The 26,533-nt window shown below is 36.7% G+C and overlaps 2 protein-coding genes across 2 annotated transcripts; one reads left to right on the plus strand and one right to left on the minus strand.

The window, feature by feature from the left end:
- Positions 1-20: 20 nt before the first annotated feature.
- LOC128675603 (uncharacterized protein) lies at positions 21-21,155 on the plus strand. Its single transcript, XM_053755115.2, has 28 exons — positions 21-168; positions 272-353; positions 444-531; positions 611-716; positions 919-1,000; positions 1,381-1,477; positions 1,668-1,881; positions 2,460-2,541; positions 2,858-2,948; positions 3,355-3,460; positions 3,676-3,769; positions 4,957-5,053; positions 5,320-5,516; positions 6,030-6,162; positions 6,959-7,696; positions 12,952-12,976; positions 13,548-13,561; positions 14,085-14,149; positions 15,949-16,168; positions 17,044-17,271; positions 17,693-17,900; positions 18,167-18,334; positions 18,757-18,908; positions 19,374-19,534; positions 19,782-19,938; positions 20,149-20,208; positions 20,305-20,470; positions 20,724-21,155. The coding sequence occupies exons 1-28, from the start codon at positions 147-149 to the stop codon at positions 20,777-20,779; spliced, it is 3,909 nt and encodes a 1,302-aa protein (XP_053611090.1). The 5' UTR covers positions 21-146; the 3' UTR covers positions 20,780-21,155.
- On the minus strand, positions 20,902-26,442 carry LOC128675602 (uncharacterized protein). The gene is made up of 4 exons (XM_053755114.2): positions 26,103-26,442; positions 25,740-25,876; positions 24,626-24,754; positions 20,902-24,223 (listed from the first exon to the last, which is right to left on the minus strand). The coding sequence occupies exons 1-4, from the start codon at positions 26,257-26,259 to the stop codon at positions 24,149-24,151; spliced, it is 498 nt and encodes a 165-aa protein (XP_053611089.1). The 5' UTR covers positions 26,260-26,442; the 3' UTR covers positions 20,902-24,148.
- Between the last annotated feature and the right edge of the window lie 91 nt (positions 26,443-26,533).

Genomic DNA, 26,533 nt, shown 5'->3' on the forward strand with positions numbered 1-26,533 from the left:
TCAATAATATAGGTCATGTCTTGACTTTTCAAGGGTCTACTTCGTGTTCGTGGAATAATGTTCTTAATTTGATCTTGTTAGTTGTTTTTTAACATAATTCGAGTTGCATTGTATGCTGCTTAAACCTACGTTAATTCACTAATATTATGGAGGAAAAAACATTCATTTGTGAGCACTAATTCATATCATAACGAGTGACGAGTAAAGTGAATAAACAAATACGTATTTGAACTTGTGTGTAAACAAGAACATACAAATTTTATGATTTCAGGGACCTCGGAGCTTACTAAAAGATTATTCAAATTGAGGTTTGAACACGACTGGCTGTTTAAAAAGAAAAAGCAGCCGTGGAGGTGAGCATGCATCCAATATATTTTTATCCAAATTTTGTTGGTGTTATTTATATTAGTGTGTTCAAAACTAATTTATTGTTTATGGCGCAGGGAATTTCGTAAAATACTTCTGGAGAATGGGTTTCCAGAAGAAATGACAGTGAATCATGTCAGAAAAAAGTGGTCTTACACTTATGATGTAAGTTGAATTTTCTTAACTTGAGAAAATACTGCATGACGGTATGTTGTAAACGATAACAATTCCTTATTACTTTCAGATGTATCAAATTGCTAAAAGGACTAAAAACAAAGATTGGAAATACTACAAAATGTTTGATAAACACTACAGCAAATCAAAATCAATTTATGAGAAGTATCCATCATGTAAGTAGTTTGTAACACATTCACACCACATACTTCTTATACCTCATTATTACTAACTTAGAAATAATTCTTAACAATTCTTAATAATTAATATTATTTGCCATTTATCCATTTTTATGTTGTAGGTCTAATAACACATTAATGGGCATCAACTTATTTAGTTTTCACCTTCATTTTGCTCAACGATGTGGTTTTTTTATAGGGAGTGATGATTGGCGGCTAAAATTGATTACTTGTGTAACAGAGACAAAGGAGCATAAACTAGATTTTCAAACGATGTGGAGGTAAATTAACATATTTTGATATACCTAGAAATAGTATGTCTTCAGTTTTTGAGTTTAATACTTAGTGTGTAGCATGCAAATATTTACCACTAGATTTATAATCATAAGTAATGTAGTTAATAATCATAAGTCATGGACGATACCTTTAGGCGACCTGAATAAAAACTGACACCAGTGTTAGCGATAACACACTCAATGTCGCTCGGGTAAAACCATAATTAACTATCCACCTAAACCAGGAATCACAGTATCTATTTCTGAAAACCGTGCAAAAATCTGCCTGGATCGCTTTCATACAGATGCTAAAGGGAGGTCTTATATTTATAATATATAAGGGTTATAATTAAAAAAGTATTTTGGTTCATAATATGTATTTTCAGGGCAATCGAGAGAGCAATGAGATGCCAAGACCTCCCAATTGACTGCTGTGTGCACGACATGAAAGGTCTGTGGCAAAATCTTAGGACGACTTTTAATGTAAGTATGACTAGTGAAAACATTGGTCCTTCACAGCCATGATTTTTCATAAAAAAATTCATTCTTTAAATTGTATGAAGGTCATAGACTAGAACTATTCTAAATTTAATCAAAATCGGCCCAACGTCTTAGCCAGTGAAAGTGTGACAGGCAGGCAGATTTTCTCATATAATAAATATTGACATTGCAGAGGAAGCACAGAATAAAAATTAAGAAGGGATCGGAGTCGTCAGACTGGCCGCTCTACGATGCAATGTTGAGCTACTATCAAAATCATGAGTTGGAGAATCTGATAAAATTGGAGAGTGAGAACTACATGATCCAACTGAATGCATCAAGCAAGTATTGTAAGAAGATGGGGGTGGTTAATGACAAGAATGATAATGAGACTGATGAATTTCAATGTATGTTACCTCCTTCCATACATACATAATATTAATAATATCATCTCGCCTATTTCCCATGGGTGTTACTAGACTATTCATTTTTTTAGATAAAAATATCTGCATATTCCTAATATCAGTCAGCAAATAAGGTAAAATGAGAGAGAGGAATACCCCGCATAGTATTTATCTCCTAGGTCACGTTTACATGTGGAACGTTACAAATATTTATAGACTGATCAGAGCTAATTATGATGATACACCCTTAAATGAGGGCTTCCCAAACATATTCGCAGATAATTTATTTAGTAGCTTTTTGTTTCAGTGTTGGTCAGTTTAGTTGAAATATTTAGGGCACAATGATGCTAGATCAGCAGTGCATGCGAATGTACGATCTCAGCCTCCCCTGATTCTCGCGCCTTGGGCTGCAGCCTAGGGTTATTCAGGTCCTGTTTATAGATTATCCTATTTACCTTTTTTCTTATACTTATATGAAATTGCCTATACATAAAAACGCCATACTAAAATTCAGAACAGTCATTCTCCTTATTTTTGTAATGTGTGATGTTGATTATCATAATAAAAATCATTAATTCCAGGGTCAAAAGATATAACGGAAACATTTATTCAAATTAGATTACAAAACGACTGGCTATTCAGGGAAAGGAAATGGGCTTGGAAGTGAGTACACACCACTCATTAGTAGTAGAATATGTTAATCCCACTGATATTATGAAGCCGAAACTTTGTGAGTATATTTGTTCTTTCTTCACGGTCAAACGGCTGAGCATTTTTTTATGAAATTGGTCAACACCAATTTCATATTTACCTCAATAGGATTATCACAGGTCTTTCAGGATAAAAAGTGTTTATCCTGAAAGACACAATTTTCGTAGGATTTGGTAGGAATTCTATTGTTTCATATCTTTGAAGGCTATGTGTCCCTTAACTGTATATTTCAGTGTGATGAAATATTTAGGTCTATTTTCTCTTGCAGTGAGTTGGTGACAATCATGCGTAGTGAACATGGTTTCCCGAAAACACTTACAAGCAGAGACTTGTGTAGGAAGTGGTCTGCAATTTTTGGGGTAAATATCTTCGTTAATTCCTATTTATTATTTACGTATGTATATTTGTGTATACATAAAGGGTATTTTTTGTGAAAATATAACATAAAAAAAATGAGTAAAATTGTTTTCTTTATATCATCATTCGAATTTTCTGCGAGCATTAGTATTAAAAGTAATATATACATTCTATACTTCTTCTTTTAGAGTCAAAATAGCAAATAAATTATATTCGACCAGGACATAGTCACCATTGACCTCTTACAGGTCCTTTATGGAGCAGGAAATGGGACAAACTGTTCCTTCTTCTAATATACTAACACTGATAAATTGTATGTCTAGTACTAAATGTGTTATTACAATAAAACATTACATCACTCTTACTCTACATACTTCGTACGAGAACTAAGTACACATTTTCTTACAGGAATATCAGAAATCAAAAGCGACAAACAATAAACAATGGTTATATTACAATCTGTTTGAGTTGTACCTAGGTGAAGGTAGTCTAAGTTTAAATCCTTTAATCGGATGTGAGTATCTCGTCTTCTATATAAAGGATCTATAAATTCAATTCTTTACAAAAAATACAGATTTGTATTGAAATTAAAAATACAATAGAGAATCAAATAAGAGGTACATTTATTGTTATTTTTGCTTATTCTCAATAAAATAAATGTAACTAAAATGTTTCTCCATGTTACTGGCTAGTTTAATGTAGGCATTTAATGAATCGTTTTTTTTTCAGGGCAAGAAGAATGGGTTTTTAATTTTATTAGCGCAAGAACAGATTTAGAACATCTTTTTAAATTTTCTTATAAAGACCAAACTGAAGGGTGGAGGTGAGAAACTCGAAACACACTTTTTACCATAAAATACATAGTAATATTAAGTCCTTACATATGAAATTAGCGTTTGGTATCGGAGGAACAAAAAGTAATAAAAATATTTTTTACTATAATATATTTATTTAACCATTATTATCTATGCACTTTTGCTATCTCATAGGTAGTTCATTGATCCTTTTACTAAAAAAACCATTCGGACTCAATAATCAATAAAATCTTTGAAAGCGGTTTGGACATTGCGATGAGCGTTTCCGATTATCGTAGAGAATCCACTTTTCATTACAGGTAATGATTTGATTTAAAAACCCTTCATTATTGTGCCGGTTACGTAATGTAACGCAGCAGTCGACACGCGTTTGCCGGTTTGCTTCACTCCATTCGTGAGGTACCCACCTTTCCACCTCGTACTAAAGTTTCTTAATCTTCCCAATTTGCTTCAAGTGGATTAAAATAGTTTTATCACTAACACCGAAGCCTGAAGCTAACTCGGACGTGGTTTGCGATGGATCCGCTTCCACAATAGCCTTCAATTTTCATTATCAACTAGGGACTCCGGCCGTCCACGGGGCTTGTTCTGCAGGTCGAAATTTCCAGAACGAAAACGTTGGTACTAAAAAAGCATTGTTTTCTTTTGCGACACGACCGCCATACACATCATTAACCCTTCGAGCCGTTTCCGCAGCACTGGTGCCACTGTGAAACTCGTACTCCTAAATAACGCGATATTTCAAGTTTTCCATTTTGTAAACTGAGTGACGCAAACAGAAAAATCAGAAGAAATGAAAACAAATGAATGACGGTTAACGAAACACAAATCATGTGTAAATAGCTGTATAAATTTGAATTTGGGAATTCCTAACCAAAGAGGACAAATTTGTGATTAAAGTGGCCAGTACAACAAAACTCCAATTTCATATGTAAGGACCTAATAATATAAGTATCCTACTTAAATTTTGTCCCTTCTCCTGTAGTAGCGCTTATTTTAACGCAATAAGAACTGCCATTGAAAGACCATTGTGACATGTCGTGAAGGTTAATAAATTTCTGCTTGGTTCAAATCTAAGTGTTGCCAAAAAATTGTAATTTATTTTTACACATTGCACTGCATGTGTTTTGGGATTAGTTTACACAAATAGAAATAAGCCCAAAACACATGATAACAAAGCACATTATGTTTACAGGGAAGTAGAAAAACGGTTGCGGAATATAGGACTGCCATTAGATCATAGCTTGTTAGATTTACCAGAAATATGGGCTCATTTATTGAAAACATATAAGGTAACAATTTAGTTCTATTACTTTAAATCTCTAATACTTTTTTAAATATCTAATACTTTTTGTATAGTTTATATTTACTAAAGTACCATCACGCATTTTATAAGCATTTTGTGCAGTCTGTTTCCACAACCCAGCAATGCCGAATCTGTCAAAGTTCGGCGAATTGTCCGCAACAATTATAATAACTTAAAATTAAAACGTGCGAAAAGAAACAATATACAGAATATACGCTAAAGGCTGCCTCTATCTCTTCCTTTTTCTTTCAGTGGAAGCACAAATTCGCAAGTAAAGGCATGTTGAACGAGCCGTGGCCGTACTACGAGGCGATGGCGCAGTATCTCGCGACGCAACAACACGCGCCCGTCAAGACGCAGCGACGAGGCCGCGACCTCGGGGAGTGTGACGGTGACGACGGCAATGACGACTTCGAGGACGATATGAAGCTGTTCGACTTGAAACAGAGGTATTGTTGTATCTTTTTGACTTTGCTCGCAAAAATTCCCTTATACGTAGGGAAATAACGAACGCATTACTCACTTTATTAGTGTATTCTACACTCTACAAAACTTATGAGGATCACGAAATTTACAAGCGCATATTTTTTAAATGACTACTACTATTGAAATGAAATACTTGCCATTTATTTACCAAATTTTGCCAGAGTAGAAAATGAATGAGAAATTTTCTAAGCCTGTATACGGGTTGTACAATAAAATACCTAAATAATCATATCTTATTACTTCGTATATATGTATAGGTATTTTATTTATTTAAGCTTTATTGCGTTAAAATATAAAAGACTGCATCTTAATGCTATGAGCATTATGTCACCTTTGGGTCATATAGGGGATGCTATGTGGGTGCAAAATATATACTTGCATAAATATTTAAATACTATTAAATAATATTATTAATAAAAATAGAGTTTTCTTACCATTCTGTATAACAATTCTAAAGCCGTATGCCCATTCTCCAGGTTGAAACAGAAGACGGAGGTTGAGAACCAGTGTAGGTCGTGTAACGCAGAGGACGGCTGTGTCAACATATTCGAGAGGACGGACGAGGGGCTCGAGCTGGCTGACAAGCTGAGGATCATTGCAGGCGTTGAGGTGAAAATCATCTTGTAATATAATTTTAGCATGTTGCTGTGTGTAAAACGCCATAGAAGTCACCGTGCGGTCGTGTAATGCAGAGCACGGCTGCGTCAATATTTTCAAGACAAAGGACTCGACCTGGCTGACAAGCTGAGGCTCATTTGCCAGCGTTGAGCCAGTGTTTAGGTAAATCTCTTTCTTTGACATGCAAGGAAAAAGATTGGCACGACGAGGACAAGTAAACACAGAAAAAAAAACACAGGTAAAAAGGCCATAGTTTCATATTTCATATGAAAACCGCTGTCGCCACACAAACTGACACATTTACATTTTACGCACACTGAAAATTATCCAATGAGAACGGGCATAATTCGGTGAAGTCAAATAGACATAACGACTATTACGAATAAAGAAATACGAACCATATTATACTTACTATGTAATGTACTCCCTAATGTACTCCCTAGACTTAACTTTAGCACGCGCGCCACGTCCACACGTCCCTTCCACGTGAAGTTTATTATTCCGTGGGTAAAATCATGTTTCCCCTAAAATAAGCTTAACACTAGCGACCTATTTCACAAAGTTTTGTGCAGACCACAAGGTCATGTCGTTGTTTAACAAAGAAAGTAAGATACGTGGTGGTATGATGGCACTAACCAAAATTTGCGGTCAGTAATAATTACCACAGATAATGCTTATTGGTGGCGTCGTATTGTCTCTTAACAAATTTCGCCTTGTCGACATGCTGAGAAGTCGGTAACAAATCCCCATAAATATACACATATTTAATGTTCCTCCATTGTTGCAGGTGGACAAATCCGACAACTTGCCGTCGCAAATATGCTTCAACTGTTTCCGAGATCTCGACACAGCGTACAAATTCAGACTGAAATGTCAAGAAATCGACAAACTATTCCGCAACCATACTCAGCAAATAAAGATAGAGGTTTTAGATAAAATTGAAGACGATCCCGCAAAGGATTACAATAATACGAAAGAGGAGTATGGCGGTGACGATTTGGGGGATATGGATTTTGAAGACATTATTTCTCTAGAGCCATCAAAAAAGGCCAAAGTCGTTAAGAAAGAGAAAGTAATGAGAAGAAAGAAAGGTCCGAAAAAACTGAGATATGATTACTGGAAGATCTGCGAAGTGTGCGGGAAGCACACACGGAATTTAATTAGTCATTTAGACATGCATGCCGAGGGGAAGGCTTATTCCTGCAACGTGTGCGACAAGACATTTAAGTTTAAAAGCGGCTTGTTGATTCATAAAGCTATTCACAATTCTACGCCGAAGAAAACTTGTCCGGTGTGCGGGAAAACGTTTCATATAATGGCTCAGTTTCGGAAGCATTTTGTGTATCATGCGAACGAGAGAAACTTCGAATGTGAAACTTGTGGGAAGCGGTTCAATACGTTAGATATTTTGAGGGTACATAACAGGATGCATACAGGGGAAAGACCGTTTAAATGTCCCGAGTGCGACAAGACCTTTCGCACTGCTGGATGCGTCAGTCGACACCGCAGGATCGTGCATAGGGGGATTAAAGCCAAATAAATGTTGTGGTTGGTTTACTTTTGTTTATTATTTATGAACCGAATTCTTATTTAAAATACATTAAATATTTAAAAACGCCGCATGTGTGTGAACTTTAAGAACATATTTTATATTCATATACAGGATGGGTGCTGGAACATATTTTAGTGTAATTTACGCAGTTGAAGCCATGGACAAAAAACCGGTCTAGCGACAACATTATAATTCGAATTAGGTAAGTAGCTATTTCTAAAGATTTATTTAAAAACGTAGTAAGCAAAGATATGTTTTATCAAAACAATAACCCTTGAACTTGTTACTATTGGTTTCTATTATAAAAACAAATGAAATATATACTTAATCTTTGTAGCTCATAAATTAATTAACTAATAAATTAACTAACTAATAAATTAACTAACTCTCATAGCTCAGCCAGTTCTTTATTCATAGTTCGCGATGGATTTTGGCTTTATTATTAACTAGCCGTTTATATCCCCGCACTGGACAAAGTCTATTTCATGAAATCGAATTGAAACCGATTCGGATTTAATAGTTGAGAATATAATTAAACAGCAGGGCTTAAATATTATCTCAACTAAAAATAATTAAAGCATTGCTTGGAGTTAGAACAGTAGCCCAAACATTTCATTGCTCGATTGTATGCTTCAATTTTTCCTAAGTGGTCGTCGCGTTGGTTAGTTTTAATTTAAAGATTTTATCGCTTTGAAGCACCCTGTCTTCTAATCAAAATCCATAAAAATGACACCATATATTTAAATGTATTCGCTCGGGTGCTGATTCTTTAGGTTGAAATAGTGTCTCTAGATGTGTTTCAGTTAAATTTCCTATTATATATAAATAACTACTGAAAAATACCACACACTACACTGAAAAAGGGTTATATTCTTCGACATTATCTTTCTTTTATGTCTATTCTATATCTATTCCCGGTGCCATAAGGTGTCAGAGACCAATGCCCGCTTTCGTATTTTTCTTCTCAAGTTCACACGGTATCCGATTCTTCTACTTATATGAATATACTGTTATTAGCTATAGTAGAACCTTTTTAGCCTTTACGTCAATGTACAGACCAACGCTGTTGACTTAGCCGAAATAGGTACTCCTTGATTGAGGAGCAACGTCCTATCAGTAATTTTTATCAAACGAGTGTTGGTCTGGAGAGCACAAGTCTGTTTTGGAGAGTCATCATAAACAACCATCATAGGGGCTTTGTGCTCGAGCGGTTAATTGTCCAAAAATAGTGCACTATTAACCCTTTCGGAATGGTTTAGTACACCAATAAGTGATTAAATACGTGTGCATTCGTTCACCCGTAGCCGGCGCCGGCGCCATAAGTTCATATGTCCAGAAGTTCAGTCAGCGATCGACTGCGCATGTGGGCGCAGGCATAGCGTCCAATCAACTCGCGCCGCGAATTCAAACCAAAAGGAACAGTGATTCTTAGTTTAAATTAGATTTTAAAGGGCGCCATGGCAGCTGGACTGGTGAGCCATTGATCCATTTAAATTAATTTTAGAGTTGAAATTGCAATTGACATTTTAAAGGGGCATTTTTTTTTAAATTAAATTGTAATGTGTACTATGTTGCGCTATGCACATAAATATGTACAAATAAATAAACTACTCCTTTTGATAATTTATCTGACATATTTTTTGCAAATATGTACCTCGTAATTACATCCACAAATTAATAAAATAATGGACTAACCCTCTACCTAATTTTCAAATGTCTATTGTGGATTGTATAAGTTAGTAGGTAATTTACTTAATTAACAACTACTCTTATCTAAGTAACCGGCCGTTGTTTTCGTTTACTTACCACAGTTACAGTCGTAATAAGATAGCAGAGTGCTAAAACGTTATTTCACAAACATATTTCCCTCAATGACAACGGCGAGCCCACAGAAATCCAAATACCTATGTAAACAACTAGAAATGCCTCAATATGTACCAAATATAACACATAATATAATAAGTATGTAATGAGACTGTAAGACCTCTTATTGAATTTTTCATTAATTCAACATCGTATCTCTCTATCTTCATCCATCAATCTCCTTTTTCTGGCACTTCTTGGCCTTCCTTTTCTTCTTTAAAATTTAGAATGCCTATAATATTACACACACTAACGCACAGGAGAAAATGTAGATAGAGCATATGTCTGTCAGTCAAGATAAAGATATATTAAGTAACCATCATTTTACCCTTCGTGCGCATAGGCCCATAAAGACAACTGTTGATTTCATTAAAAAGTGCAATTTTTTTAGCAAAAAAAAATGATTTGACACTTCTATGTTTATTCGCAATTCTGTGGTAGCCGGTGACCGCTTACCTCGTGCGCCTGCGCCTCTCAAATGAAAGTTTATTGCTCCGAGAGGTGTGTACCTATTGCATTTAGCATGAGCTTTTCGCACCTTAGCACATATTGTGCACGCTGGTGACAATATTATGACTGTAAAGGCTAAAGTAAATTGACCTCTATTATGATAGAGTATTGTCGCAGAATAAGTTTTGACAGCTTTGTGAAAACATCCAAGTTAGAAACTATTTGGCAAAATATTTCTTTAGTTTACACCACTCTTGATGGTGCAAACTATACTAATTAGTCTCCTCTGAACCATTGTTGGTGAAGGTCAATGGTGCATTAGGTAGCAAGTACATTTTATACTTCAGAAGTATTAACAAATTATTCTGTGGCTACTGAATAAATTTATACATTATCTAACACGTCTAACATCATCGTGATGTTGTCTAGGTACACAGCCGAGCGGAATATTCATTGGAGTTGGACTGTTTGCAATTAGTTGCCTTTAAAACCTAAGAATTTGGCCAACAATGTCAACATTGCAGTTAGGAGACATGCGCATAGGAAAGGGATGGTCACCCAGGTTGCAACTCCAGCGTTTTAGCAAACTAAAATCTGGAGCGGACACCAGATTCAACTCGACGCTGGAGTAGGCACTACATTCAACTCGTCTTTTCTGTGTGTTCCAACCCAATCCTACGCAGATTGATGTATTATAGATCAACAAAAAACTATAATGAGTAGATAGTAAAATCTAAAAAAAGGTCACAAGATGACTAGAAAATTTGGAGGGACATTCATGTCAAACTCCTTCCTCCCTTCTGGAAAATATCTCTAGATATACTATTAAATGCAGCAGCAAATCGATGTCGTATATAGTCAACTATTCATATGGCAACCTAATTTTAGTTTCAGTTTCTGCGTTGTCGAAGCAAGTTGCTGATTAATTTTAAAAGTGAGCTACGCATTGATTGCTAGAAATCAAATAATGCGTGTCGATTCGCCGAACAGTTGGCCACATCTGTAATGCGGGCATGACAGGATCATGACTTGTAGCCTGGATTCCGGCCAAGGCCCTCGGTCCTTTGATGTCCTTTCCCTAACAATGTGACGTCAACGTCTAAAATTAGATTGATAAAGTCATTCCAAGAATAATTTACTTTGTAATCAAAATTAGAACAACGATGTTTGTTTTTACGTCGACATCAAAATTGATCAACGTAGTCAGCCAGTTATATAGCAGAACCTATTCAGTTCTCAAGTGTCATGGTATACTTAAGTGCTATCACTTTTTGTTTTGCGTAATGTACCTATGCAAGCGTCGCTGCTCCGCTCGAGGTTTCACCAAAATCTGCTCAGTTTCGCTAAAAGCTTGAGAGACAGGCAGACATTCGCATTCATAATATTTTGTATGTACGTATCCAATTTACTTACCTATGCATAAAGTGTTCTCATTACACAACAATACGCATATAAACTTGGCGTTTGATTTGACCGCAATATTCCACCGGGAACACGGTCGCCTCGCGGACATTAGCATGAAGTATTAGGTTGATGACTTCATCGCCACCGGTTTACCCTGTTTAACATTTTTTTTTTTTATACTTACGCAGAGTCCACGCATTTACGGCACAAAAATGTTCACTGCAAATGAAGTTTTTTGGATATTATCTAGAGTATTTATCTTTGATTCTCCCAATTCCTTTTGCTGATATAAAGTTCACTATAAATTATGTATCTTTATGCTACTGCACTTTTGCAATGTAAATATCATACACATCACCAACCATATAATGAGGTACTATGTATTATATGGTTATTTACTTGTAAGTTAGGTGTACCTATGTGGCTATCCGATATTGGCCAAAAAGATGATATGTCAGCCACTATAACTTCTATCCGCCTAAACTGATATGCATAACCATACGACACACATTCTATACAGTGAGAGTAGATTGTGGTGACCCCAAACGAGGTGACTGAGGTAAGGTGTCACGCACGTCCAAAAAAACATGCTCCATCCATGCTGCATTATTTTTGTCAACTTAGATTATCCGTATTTCCCATTTCATCACTAACAAGATCTTCCTGACCTTCGAAAACAAGCATAAGAAAATTGTATCTTCCGTAATATTTTACTTTTACTACACTAGTCGTGCGGCCCTGCAGGCCTCATTAGGGAAACCGACCGCCGAGTCATCACCGTAGGCTGATCATTAACATAATGTAACTACATTACATCTCTTACTGACACTATTTTACATTCATAAATATCGTTATGCAAATCGAGACATAAAAGATGTGAATGAATTTTTAACAGATATCTAATACAAGGAATGCCATACCGCAGCTTATTGAAAACTAGTTCAGGCGGGACAAGGGTTAGATTTGATAAACACCACGGCTAAGTACAGTCACAGCACATTAAAGTACCCAAATTCATATATTAGATCCATACTATATACACGGCCCGTTACTGATCTACCTACGGTATATTTTCCACTACTTATTACTCCATTGTCTATTATCACCAGTTACTACAAATTCGATCTCTATGGGTTAAATTGTTGTTATACTAAGTCATGTTTTAATCAAATATACGGGCTTTCGCCGAACTGCTACGTAAAGGGCACTTGCAGCCATTTGTTCAAGATCCCTGTCCCTTCAACAGAAACAAGTACATTGCGACCATTTCAGATTGGTCCACAAACAATCATCCTAATGCATTTGCGACCTAATAAAATAAACATTTTTCATTGTTGTACATTTAATTCAATTGATCGAAGTAAACATGACAGAGCAATTTGGATGTCAATAAGGGTCAGGGCTCAGATCGACGTATTGTGGTCAATTGGTCATCTTCGTATAATTTATATCGAAGGGCTTTGATAGATAAGGTAGATATGTATGTACCTACAATCATTTAAAGAGTAGACACAAAACTTTCCACGCAAATTCAATGTTAAAGTTAGGTACTGTATTTCCATAACTGTGTGTGACAATGTAGCCGTGCCGTCGCGGCTCTGAAGGTACTGTCCAAGTTAAGTACAATTAAATTCTACCTCGTCTCACTTACAATTCTGTCATTAATTAGATTCTTGATGGATCCGAGTTATACACAGGATAATTGGGGTTTACAGCTTTGCCCTTTAATACTTTAAGTAGTGATGAATTTTATTACATTAATTTATACTAGATAAGTTAGTAAGAAGTACCTTGTGCTACTTACATAAGGTACTTCTTACACACTGGTTGAAAGTTTAAGTTCACTAGTGGATAGGGTAATGTCGTGTATGTGACATCAAGTCGTAAACGTCACGTCAGATACTTTAGGCGACTTGAGTAAAATCTGAGACCCAGTATCCCAGTGACCCTATAAAAGAAGAAACGCTTTTGTCGTTTTTGAGGCCTTTTATCACAGTCAAACATAAATAAATCAATAAATGCAATTTATTAAATTTGATTTGTAGAAATATTTATGCTGTAGATCGTTCCGTTTCATCTATACAACACAAGCACATCGACATACGAGGTCATTGCAATTTGGTCGCTATTACCACGGCATAAGGGTTCATAAGAGGAAGTTGATATGCGGTTTACTGTACTATCTGTGTGAAAACTACATGACCGCGACCCTGTAAGGTTATCCGTTTATTCAATATCAACAATGATAAGTAATTAATTCAAACGAAAGATATTGTCAATATGAAACTTGTACATGGACAGTTGATCATGTAAGTATAATGGTCTACATTTTAATGACTATCGCGGAAATTAGCTTCGTGATAATTTCAAAAACTGTTTATATAAAGCTGTTGAGTATTTTATAGTAGCCAAACAGTTTTTTAAATGAATTTTCTCAAAAGATGCTGTGGTCCAAATGTTTTTTAAGTTGGACAACTGCCCCTAGAGTAGGATAAATATTTTTACTGAAAAAAAATTTGTTCAATGTTTTACTAATTTGTACCCAGACCTTCGTTTATTATGTAGGCTGCATCTGCCTAACATTTCATTGAATAAATAATTCAATATCGTAGAAGTAAAGCTATATGTGTATATTTGTCCACAGAGATTGTGGTGGGTTGCGGCTCTACTGCTGGTCTGCACTCCTCATACGTTTTGTCGAAATGTCACGTGAGTAATGCTTCTTCACACTTTAAACCAGCTTACTTTGATTTACCAAGATATGTATAAGTATTGAATGCAGTGTGCAAAGGTAAACTGTTGAAACTTTGCATGTTCTAACTATAACTTGCATTGCTTTATTGTAGTAAATTATACATTTATATAATTATATGTAGTAAATTATATATTTAAATGTATAATTTACTACAATAACGAGTAAGACATAACATGGTTGAGATAATGGTGGTACTCTAAGAAGAACACTTTTATAAAACCTGAAGTTATAAAATAGATTTTTGTACAAAAAAATATGCAACAGTTTTTCTTATTCACACTTTAATGAACTTTCCGCCCAAACAGAACCTAGCAACTACAAATTTTATGTAGTCAAGTTTATAGTTTTCCATAAACTAAATGCGGTGTCGTTGGCTTTCAATTGAAAGGCAATTAGAAGGTAAGTAGCTTTAGCAAAACTACCTGCTTTATTTCGTTTATAATATGCTATCGATTTAGATAGGTATGACTGAACCTAAGCGATTTATAGCTGACTTAGTAATAAATCTTTTCATAAAGTATCGTTGTGTAACTTATATAAATATAGTATATATGCAGATCTATTAGAGTAAAAATTTGGATAATTCCCTACTTTCACTCGAGTAGTCATTTTCAACTGAAATTTCTTATAAGACGATTAAAATAGAATGTTTCTCTGACATGGACCTTTATAAATGGAAAGAAATGACAAATAAATCTTGAATAAATTAATTACAAGGGAAAGGGGCGCGACACAATCTCTAGTAAGTAAACAGAAGTGTCTTAATCATATTTCTTAGGTATTAACAAATTCCCATTACCTACGATGAAAACATATCACAAGTGTTTGATCCATAAATAACTGAAGTACATTTTAGATGAAAGAGTTGTAATAAATCTATCCTTGTAGCCACCACGATACCTACAGCTAGATAACGCATCTTTCACAACATGGCCTCATAAAAACTCCAAGTTTTTAATAAACCCCCTCTTTAGTAGGTATCTTTTCGATCTGACCAGCAAGATATTAAATTATCAAACACAGAATAGGTTTGTTCAACTTATGAGAGGTCGACGATCGTTTTAAGATGATGCATGACGTTTTTTATGTTTGTTTGAATTTTACGCGATCTGATAAAATTGTCACAGTGTACATCACTTACAGATTCTACTAGGTGAAGAGGGACTTTTCATGGATTTTTCTGACTGTTAATATAGCATTTAGCTGCTGTTTTTATGAACTTAATGTTGACATTTTACATCATATGTAAAAACTAGAACGAATCTTTGAACTAATAAAAAGCGTAGGTAGCATTCTGTTCGATTTGTTCAGTTATAATTACTTACATACGACGCGACCAGTATAAGTAAATTATATGTATTATATTTGAATAATGTTAGGCGAAAGCGAATTGGCTCTCTCCTCATAACCCATTTCTATGCAACGGTGGAAACCGCCTGAAATTAAATTAGTTAGCTTTCCAGTGTAGAAATGCTGGGCATACGACCAAAAAAGTAAATTCAAAAAATCCCTTTTTAGTGTAACTAGGTAGTTAGTACCTATATAGTTTTAGCCTAAAGAACCTGCCCTGTAGTTTCGGTTTTACACACTTACATTACATGGTCTATATCAGCAACGGAAGAATTTTATATATTCTTGATTACTGAGTATAACATTTACAGCAGATGATCAAGATGGATATACATATATTAAGTAACACATCGTAAGTAGTCTACAAGAAGATCACTCCTGAATTCTCTGTTCTCTAATCCAGGCATGAAGACATCCGAGACGCCATGCTATCACTTGTACATATGTTCCGAACTTCTGAAGATAAGTTAGAGCGCCACGAATACAGAGAGAAGGGGCTTGGAGACCAGCTCAAGAGGATGCTGTCCGGCTTGGACAAGAAGCACAGGGCGCTGGAGCCGCTAAAGGGAATGATCTCTCGGCTGGATGAGAGGCTGTCTAATGTGGAGACTATTTTGCTGCAGGTTGGTGTTTGGTAGGGACAGTTTTATCTGCCCCCGACTGTACTGCATTGCGCATCATGAGAGATAGGACCTCGCGTGTTTATGGTTCGCCTTCGCAGTTTACGTAGTACCTAGGCCGTTTTATTATAGCGAAGGCAAATCATAAGAAACGCCAGATCCACCTATCGTGACAAGCATTGTAGCTGACAAAGTCTCAGTTGAAAATTTTTAAATATACCTACTTGTGTTGCTGCTGTACAGCTACTATGAATACCCATAGATATTCATACTATACAAATGTTTTACCATGGAAATGGAATTAAATAGGTACTCGAAGTACCTACTAATTCCATGTAAAGGAAAGAAAACCATTTTGCTGAAATTAGTTATGGTCTATAAACATAGAGCTACTTTTTTACCAAATATACCTCCTACCTCTAGTGCCTTCAGTGGAGAATAAAAGTTTGTATGGAAAACACAATATATGTTAGCTGTTATTTTTTGGGCATAATTGCGGGCAACAGCTAATACCAAAACCATCCAGAATTTCCGAATTAAATAAGTATTCGGAAAGCTAATAGTGCCACGCGTGGCCGTGGCATTAAACCGGATTTCCATTATAAACAAAACAATCTAACTATAGGACACTGAGCAATGTTTACATTATTGATGTTTTTGACCCCTATAAAAAAGCGATGTTTTTCCTTTTATTTACAAAAAAAATAACCCTATATAACTACTACGCCTCGTAGCTTCTCGCCCGTGGGATTAAAAGTAGGTTGGCAGGCGTTATTCCAGATTGAATTCTACTCGTGTAACAAATCTCATCGAAATTATAAATTAAGGATTGGATAAGATAATACTTATAAAGATTTTAATTACAAAAATATCTCCAGAAGGAGGAGCGAGAAAAGACAACGCAGCAGAAAACAAATGACGCTCTAGACGCGATACAGAAGTCTCTTCAGACGCTCACGACCACCGTGTCCAAGGGTCTGCGGCCGTCTGCTGAAGACAACCTGACAACCAACGATGACAGTATAGAGAGGAGGTTGGATGCGACCGACGCTAAGCTGGACGCTGTCAAAACGGAAATTGAGAAATTGAAGAACAGCCTTAGTAAGGTAAGGTTTCAGGGGTACGCCGTGTCAAAACGTCTGCGGCCGCCTATTGAAAACCATGTGACCACTAACAATGACAGAGAGGAGGCTGGGCGCGTCGGACGCTATATTATAATAATATAATATTATAATAATATACATTAATGTTTACATTTGTCATTATGTGAATTTACGCTCAAAGTGAGCTGTCGTGAACTACAGCCATGATTTTAGCAAAACATCGTAGATTGTGTAAAGTTAACAATTGTCAAGCCGTTGTTGTTAGATCATTTACATACATTTACGACATCACAAATACTTGTCTTTGGTTCTGGGTGATTTGTGCCCGCTTCTGTGTTTGTGTCCATCGGATACGCGACACAACCTTAGTGTGGGCCTTTGAGTGTTGTCCAGTTATTTTATTTATCATTATTTCTCTTCACAGGAGGCACTGCACGCGATGTGCCTAGAAGTGTCATCATCAGGCGAGCACCCGCTAGGCAAGCACATCAGCGAGGCGGAGAAGTTGTTGAACAAATACGAGCTCAAGCTGAACGAGTATAATGTGAACGCGAGTAAGGTGCCCACTGACTTCGTGCCGCTCAGCGAGGTCGCCTTGGCTGATGATGCGTGGCACAGCAAGATGAGTGAAGGTAGGACTAGTATACTCTACATAGTTTTCATCATTTGTAGACTACACCAAACCTGGCTGGTTATAGAAATTAGTTTCTCTCTCCCATCGTCGGAGCCCAGGTTCCACGATATAGAAAATAGATTTAATTCGTCTAAGACGTGTTACTGTTCATATCACTGAAAAGCAGCGTCAGGGTGTCTGCAGTTATTTTTATTTTACGAATAATTCCATTCATATCTGAACTGTGAATAGTTATAATAGTCAGATTAATTGTTTTTCTCACAGTAATGGAAAGACAAGAGAAAGAAATAATAAAGATAAAGCAGTTGCTGGGAGACGCGGAGGGAATGTGGAAGGACCTGCCCCGACAGGAGGACCTGAAAACCAGCGCCAATCAGACCTTGGAGGCGATTGAGAAAGTCAAGGAACAGATCAAGGAGAGCGAAGAAAAAAGTACGTACATTGTGTATCTAATTAGATATCAGAACTGACAGCATAAACTTCTTTCACATAATGATGATGAATATTATAGCATTGGTAAATAAAATTTCAAAGTGTACATCCTATGGATGCAGGTGGATGAACTGATCATCCAAGCTCATTATCCTATGGAACTATGGATTTAAATACAATTTTAAAATCAAATCAAAATTCTTATTTTTGATCCTTCGAGCCGGACATCGGACTACTAATGATAACAAATATATAAAGTAGATATTTATTCAGAAATTAAACTTTCACGGGCATTTTTCCACATCCAATTTTATATTTTATAGTAATTCCTCAAAAAACTACTGGCACTTCGGAAGAATTTTAATCACCTACAATGTAAAAAAATTAAAAGGTGTCTGAAAAGTTTTTACGTTCTCCCACAGCTGTGAGCAAGCTGACGACGAAACTCCGCGAGATGTCCGACCGGCTGGCCGCCACCAACCAGGACATCCAGGCCAGTCTCACGCAGAGCAACGTCTTGACGGAGCGCGTCTACAACGACATCTCCAGGAGCTATGACACTTTGCGGACCGAGGTAGCTTGTTGTTCTACTTTTGTAGCGGCGTAATGTGGCGTGTGGTGGACAACTTCACTTCTTTCTTTTTACTATTGAGCAAACAAACACACCTGATGGGAAATGGTCAAGGCGGCCTATGCACCTGCGCTTTTTAAATAAACCTACCGAGAATGTCGTACGAGGCGACTGAGAGGCACTAGCCTTGGCAGCTGACCTGCAACAATAGCATTCCCATGGAGGGCTGACGTCAGACAGGTTGTAAAATTAAAGCTATCTTTCACGCTGACCCAGAGTTTCGCAACGTCAAAGCTCCAAAACAAAACCAGGAACATGAGGAAATGGGGAATGAAAGAGAGAAATATTACGTTTCACCAAGTTACCTACTTCACACTATTTGACTAAATAATTCCATGAGATCGTCGATCTCATGGAATCATGAACTCAATGGAATGGCATGAACATGTATCACACGCATCGCATCAGGTCCAAACCCTTACAAAGAGCGAGCACGTGATGTTGACGACGGCAGACAACGTGCTTTCCACGAAGAAGCTGGTGGAGTACGGCATCCAGCAGATCTTAGTGGACGTCGGCGAGAGGATCCGGGCTCACTCCAACCATTTGAATAAAACCATCAATGAAAGGTAGGCATATAAAACTGCTAAACTCAGATTCAACCATTGGTTTTCCAATATTATAATACCTAGATATTCGCAATAGATTTGTTCAAGTATTGTAATAAGCGCATTGAACTTCATTTATGACGCTTTTATTTACCGTAATGAAAAACCAGCAATGTATGCCGAATCCGCCAAGTTTCGGCGAACTGTACCACATTAATAAATACCCGATATTACAATTTGAATAAATATTAATAAATAAATTTTACAGGTTCGAATCCATGGGCAGTTCGCTGCTGGATAACCAGTTGACGACTCGCACTAACCTGAGCGACAAGATTGAATCAGAGATGGCGCCAGTGTGGCGGCAAATCGGCATTATGTACAAGCAACTAACGGCCAACAAGGAGTCCCTCGATAAGCTTACGGTAACTTTATCTTGTTTTACTAAAGAAATCAAGAAACTCCTAAAAATTATGGAATGAATCGTAAGTACTGCGTATTATGGAATGAAGCATAAGTACGCATACGTATTGAATGAAAAAAAATGTGTGTGTGAATTCATACCCCGTAAGGAACTCTATACTCCTAGTTTATAAGGTACCACGTTCATTTTAATTGATCAAAGAATATTACAGGAACAAACCGTCCTATACGTAAATGGCAGCGCGTCTACAATGGAAAACATTGACAACAAGGTAAGCGAAAACAGTCCATAAACTGTCGCAATATGAGTCATATACAAATTTAATTAAACTAATTGATTTCTAATTGTTAAAGCCGTTTGTTTTCAGGTGGGAATGATTAAGAGCCGTATGTCGGAAGTGGACGATAATTTGAACTATTTGTTGGGAAGGCTGTCGTTGGTCACGCAAGAGTTTAGCCAGATCAAGATTGGGCTCGGCGAGGCGTTGGAGAAGGCTAAAACTGGACTAAGCACGGTGCAAGCTAAACTTGAAGGTAGAAAACTTTGTTGGAAATATTTCGCTTCAAACGTATACCACCGAAGAACTGTAGCGTTGGGAACTGAGGTTGTCTTTGGTTGTCAATTTAAAGTATGTTTACAGATTTCTTTGACGTATTTATCGAGTAGGTAGAAGCGGTACTTTAGTTACCATTATTTGCGGACCCTAAGGATTTGAAAGATACAAAATTCAACATACCACGTTTTTGTTTAATGTATTTCTGATTTCATTCTATTTTCTTTTTGCAGAAGCAGATAAAGGTCCTGGTCCCCACAATATCACAAGTGAAGAAAATAAAGTGTAATTTAAAACGAATGTATTAAGTAATGCCAAAACTAACTAAGAATAATGTAAGATTTACTACATAGACATAGATTTAAGCAGACTGAAAATTAGTAGTCTTAGTGAAATGAAACTCGCAACATATTAACTTTTGCAAATATTTAATCTCTTTCATAATTGTGGATCTATATATTTATATTGTACAAGTTATGTATATGATACAATTAAACTTTTATTGTGACAGATATTCGGATGTCACTTACAAGTGAGCGCGTAAAACCAACAATATACATCTGACGAGGTTCTAAGAAAGTGAATAATGAACTTTACTGTACAATCATATTTTGATATAATAATATTGATCTTAAATAATATACACACAAATTATTTGTCTCCCATTTTTGATTTTATTAATCCTGATTACAACCTCTTTTTCCTATGTGCAATTAATATTATAAATAACAAAGTAAGTACCAATAATAACTTTAAATACATAAATAAGTAGATTAAAAATTCGTGCCCTTATAAGTGAATTTGTTACGCTTATTACTGCAATATATTCAAAAATGTGAAACACTCAATGCATCATACGAAAGAGAACAAAACAACGTACCTTATTATTACATTGGCTATTTGTGTCTTTGGTACATGTACTTACATATAGGTACATTATTTCGAATACATCAGCATATGATCGAACACAGATTTAGACAAGTACAATGTAAGTCAATTCTATGATAGGCAGAGGGTAGCACTAGACACATTCGTTGTTATTGTAACAGCCTAACATGGGACATCTACAGGTTAAATATTGGTACAACAAAAGTAAAATGTCCCAGTAATGAATGCTTAAAAACTAAAACAAAAGAATGCAAGTAACTCCACGCGAACCAGTCGCTGGCCGCATTTTGGAACTTAATTACTTAGTAGGATACTTCAGCTGCCTAATCTTCTTAATTTATCAAAACAATGATTCAATAAGGAATGTCAAATGTTAATACAAGAGGCAGATGATCCATGGCAGTGGCATACCTAACATCCATACACGAATAGCACTTGAACATTTTTTATATATTTTAATCACTGTATGTACATGGGTAAATGTACATGTACACTATATTAATGCAAAAAATATTTACAAATCCTTAATTAATTATGTTTTAAAAAGCACTTAATAGCCATCCCTTACCCGACTCCCCCAAATTCTATCCAAAAGAGAAAAAGTGATAACAATATGAAAAGCAAAAACATACAAATGCAAAAATGTTAAAAAAATAAAGTAGCTTAGGCGTTGTGTGAATAGACAAAGTATACATCGATGATAACTAATCATGATTCAATAAAAGCTTTATGAAAGTTAAACGCATTTAAGATATATCAGAATAATAATATATAAGTAATATTACTTACATCTAAACGACCGAGGTAATAACCGAAATCGGAAACTTTTGTGGATTTATAAAACGGCCGATTATGAATTACATCAAGCTCCCTAAGTGAAGTAAATCTAAGGTTGTCCATGAGACAAAACGGTTTATGTCTGTGACATCTACACTTTGTACAATGCGGTATCAAAAGGGGGGCGAGTGGGGTCGCGGGCGAGGCCGGCCCTGTCCGCACACATCGCCTTTACGTCAACTGTATCCTATTATTTATAATTCATTAACTCCTAACTAATTGTCATGTGTAAAATTGTGCCACACAAGCGATCTGATGGTACATCAAAAGCTGTTTACGCAAATTAACAGTGTCTGCAGCGAGCTCTACCGCGACCCTATTACATATGGAATGTCCACTGGAATACATACAGTAATTTCCTGTAAAAAATCAAGGTTTACAACCCTGTAAATTAGTATTGAAACTATTCTCCTCCATTCATATAAAGGACACACTACTCTTTACCATCATTTTATAATATTAATATATTAAATGGCTTTGCTCATTGGAATCAATTTGCAACTCCCTATAGCAATAATATCATTACACATTAGGTATTTAAAGTATATGTAGCTATGTGGCCGGATATAAAGGTGATGTTACATACCCTACTGCCGCGCACGAGTGCCAATTACTCCGTCCGACAGTTACGCTAAACTTGATCATATGTGATGGAACTTACTTAGGAAGACATACAACTATACACATACGCTTTTTATTAATATTGCAAAATTAAAATCGATTATTCTATTACGTAGTACATTCCAGAATGAGGAAATTATTGCATTTACAGTTTTTTCTTTTCACTTTATACTGAAAAAGAAATGATGAAACCACAAGGGCTGTGTCTATCACGAGTGACGAAGTATTCGGTGTCGATATAAAGCCAACAAAAGACCAACGCGACTCTTATTTTGGAATCCCAGTCTGCAAAGTAACATAACCACCCCATTATTCCGAGGCACTTACATGACCTTATGAATAATGATATACAACTACTACCTAGTGGTACCAAATGTTAGCTCATTGTCTTCCCGTGAAGGACCCGTTGATACAACGGGTGTGACACATTTAAAGCTATGGACATGTTTCACATACTAATCGTTATAAGTCTAACCTAACACGGAGATAGAAGTCAGCTATTGTACACATACAAAGTATTAAGTATAACCTACTGCTCTTAAAACTTACACGAACTGACCGTTAACCAGTGCGATTACATACAAAATTGGTGTAATAAAATGAGTGTCCGACCTCTCAAAACAACCTCTAACGTGCTGTCATGTTAAAAAATATTGTGTCTCCCGGTGAACTTTGAAAAAATTTGAAGTGTGCAGTAGTGTGTAAATAGTCAATCGCTTCAAATCATTATTCCTTATCTCATATTTGTCTTAATTACAATTTTTTATGGTAGAAGTAGGTGCCACATCAACCCTTTCAACAACCGAACCTACGAAGCGAGGTCACACCGTCCACGCGTGATCTATGTACATATCGACAAGACGCAATAACAAAACAACAATTACTTTAATGTATACTTTAAAACCGTCGCACATAATTTTTATGTACAAATTCAACGGGGTCAGTTACATCTGACCGAACGTAACATCAATAGGGCACAGTGCTTCGCGTGGCGCTTCGACTCAAATAGATATCGGAAGCTAAAAAAAGAAACATTTTCAATTCCTATGACCGCTATATTACAAGTAGGATCGCGCAGGATCGTCGCCCGCGCATGTTTTAAAATTTAAAAGTGTACGTCGAAGCCGCCACACGGAGCGGTACAAAATATTAATCTTATGTACATATTGTCGCTCGAAGATAAGAGTAAGAACTACCAGCTAGGTCGGGTGCGGACATATAAAAGGTGCTCGGGCGGAGTTTACCTCCGGGTGCTCTTGGAGGAGGGGCGCGAGTGCGAGTGCGTATGGGGGGTCGCGCCCCCCCCCCGCTCCTAACTGGAGCACGACGCCGCCGACACCGGCGACAGCGGCGAGTCGCGCGGGCAGCCCGACAGCGTCACCACCACCTGACGGAACGCAACTCTATGTATTCTCCGCACGGTAAACATTCCATAATGAAGCTACTTCCATACAGAGCTCAGTGTTCGGTAAATTTCTTCCAATACAACTATCCTACAGTTGCATAGCTTATGCTCGTGCTACAGACCACATATGCGGTGCGGTGGTGGTCCAAATGGTTAAGACCTGCCTGTGCCTCAACAGATTCTACTCTTGCCACATGAGTTTGTATACCGATTTTAACTTGTGGCGACATATACCACGCTACAAACTCATAAATACACTTTCATCTATTACTTCCAGTGAAAGATAACATCGTAAGGAAACCTGCACAGAGGTAGACCATTCAGTTCACTAGTATGTATGTTTTGCCTTTCAGTGACGAATAAAATCTGAATACATATACTCACTTTCCGACTGCCTGCGTGATTTCGATGCTCACAGAGCCACACGCCTTGCCAGGTGCCCAGATTCAGTTTTCCGTCTGTGATAGGAATGGTCAGGGAGGAGCCCAGGAAACAGGCCTTCACATGTGCTGGCTGTGTAAGCAGACATGTTATAATTGATAATGCAGCCAGTTGCGGACTCTACAAGCAGGAGCAAGCCCTGGATTCTAGACATAGCGACTTTAATGGTATCTAAATGGAGTGTTACTTATCAAAGCATGGGACCATACAATAAAGAGTTGATTCATCATTATACTTTTTTAGTATGGAGCATTCGGACATGTTCAGTAAATTACAAAGACATAGACAGGAGATTAATTCCCTAGCTAATTTTCTTTACAAGGTAAAGTTTCTTTACATGTATTCAAGTTGACCAAACATATTATATGAAATTATTCTTATTATTTAATATTTCTTTAGTTGTTCTATGAAAATCTCTGCAATTCTTCTTATGCATGAAATATGTATGTAATATGTATTTAATTGGAGCTAGGGGCCCTATTTCTTTGTAGGAGCAATTGGAGTTAAAAGGTTAACATGGAGCATAGCAACATTGTGTCTTGAGGTAGTTTAAAGCTTGTTGTCTATTATATATTTTGCTACATTATTTGCTTTTACTGTTTATAAGTAAGTAATTCCTCATGTTTATTTATCAAAGTTTAACCTTAACAATGTCACATCTCATTAGCAATTGTCAAGATAGGTTATCACTGAATGTCAGCTGATTCCATTCACGGAACTGAGACAGAAAATATTTTGTCTTGTAAAGAGATAAGAGAGTCTTGAGAAAAGATCACATAAATGCCATGCCATGTAACAATTAAAATCAAAGCCTTACTAAATCTGAAATCCAAAGTAAATATCTTGAAAATACAACACAAATATTTTGTTAAAAAATGCAAAAGGGAGATGAAGTTGATGAAGATGTGTCTGTTTTTCCATTAAATTCCACTTTTAAACAAAAACAAATGAATTATGAAAGTACAGTAAATAAACAACTTAACTCAAATGACAAATTTGCCATGTCAAGAGATTAGCAAATTTGTCGAGAAGTGTTAACTAACACAAAAATGCTCACCATGTCATCAGGACCTTCGCACGAGTGGCGATACGGCAGACCCTCTGGCACTATTTTGTTGAGCATCATCTCCATGTCGTCTCGAACGTCGGGGTCCCAACTCTCGTTCAACGCCAGGCTCGCAGATGTGTGCATTACTGAAAATAACATACAACACTGCTCTGATCAGCTGTCCACTAGTAGTGGGATACTATGGCGCGATCGCCAAGCAAATGCAACCCGGCATTCCCGGTCCCGTCAATCTTTCATACCAATATAGTTATCACAAATAACGCGAGAATAAATGTAGGACAAATATGACAAGTGGGATGGGGTGCATCATCGGCGGCAAGAACGCGATGTTGACGGCTGACGGCTACTCACTCTGGATATGGCAGAGACCGACCGCGAACTGCGAGAGTTCCGGCACCTGCTTGAGGATCTCCTCCGTGACCAGGTGCACGCCCCGATGCTGTGGCCTCAAATTCAGTTTCCGTTGAAACCACGCGGATCCGATCTGAATTCCTCGGTTCGAGGCCATGTTTAATTTTTAAAAACGCTACAGAGTGACCGCAAGAACACAAACGATCTCACACAACATCACTTAGAACGATTTTTACACGAATTAATCCACAATTATCATAAAAGATTCATCTTTGATCTATAAATTGTATTAATTTTATCGGAGGTTATAGGACAGATTCGACACCCTATTTTCTGCGGGAAAGTGAAACAGACATAAAACGAAAGAGAAAAAACATATCAGTGTTGACAATACAAAAAATAAATGAAATACGTTACATACCCACGCATAA

This window comes from Plodia interpunctella, chromosome 14 (assembly GCF_027563975.2).
Source record: "Plodia interpunctella isolate USDA-ARS_2022_Savannah chromosome 14, ilPloInte3.2, whole genome shotgun sequence".
Classification (NCBI taxonomy): domain Eukaryota; kingdom Metazoa; phylum Arthropoda; class Insecta; order Lepidoptera; family Pyralidae; genus Plodia; species Plodia interpunctella.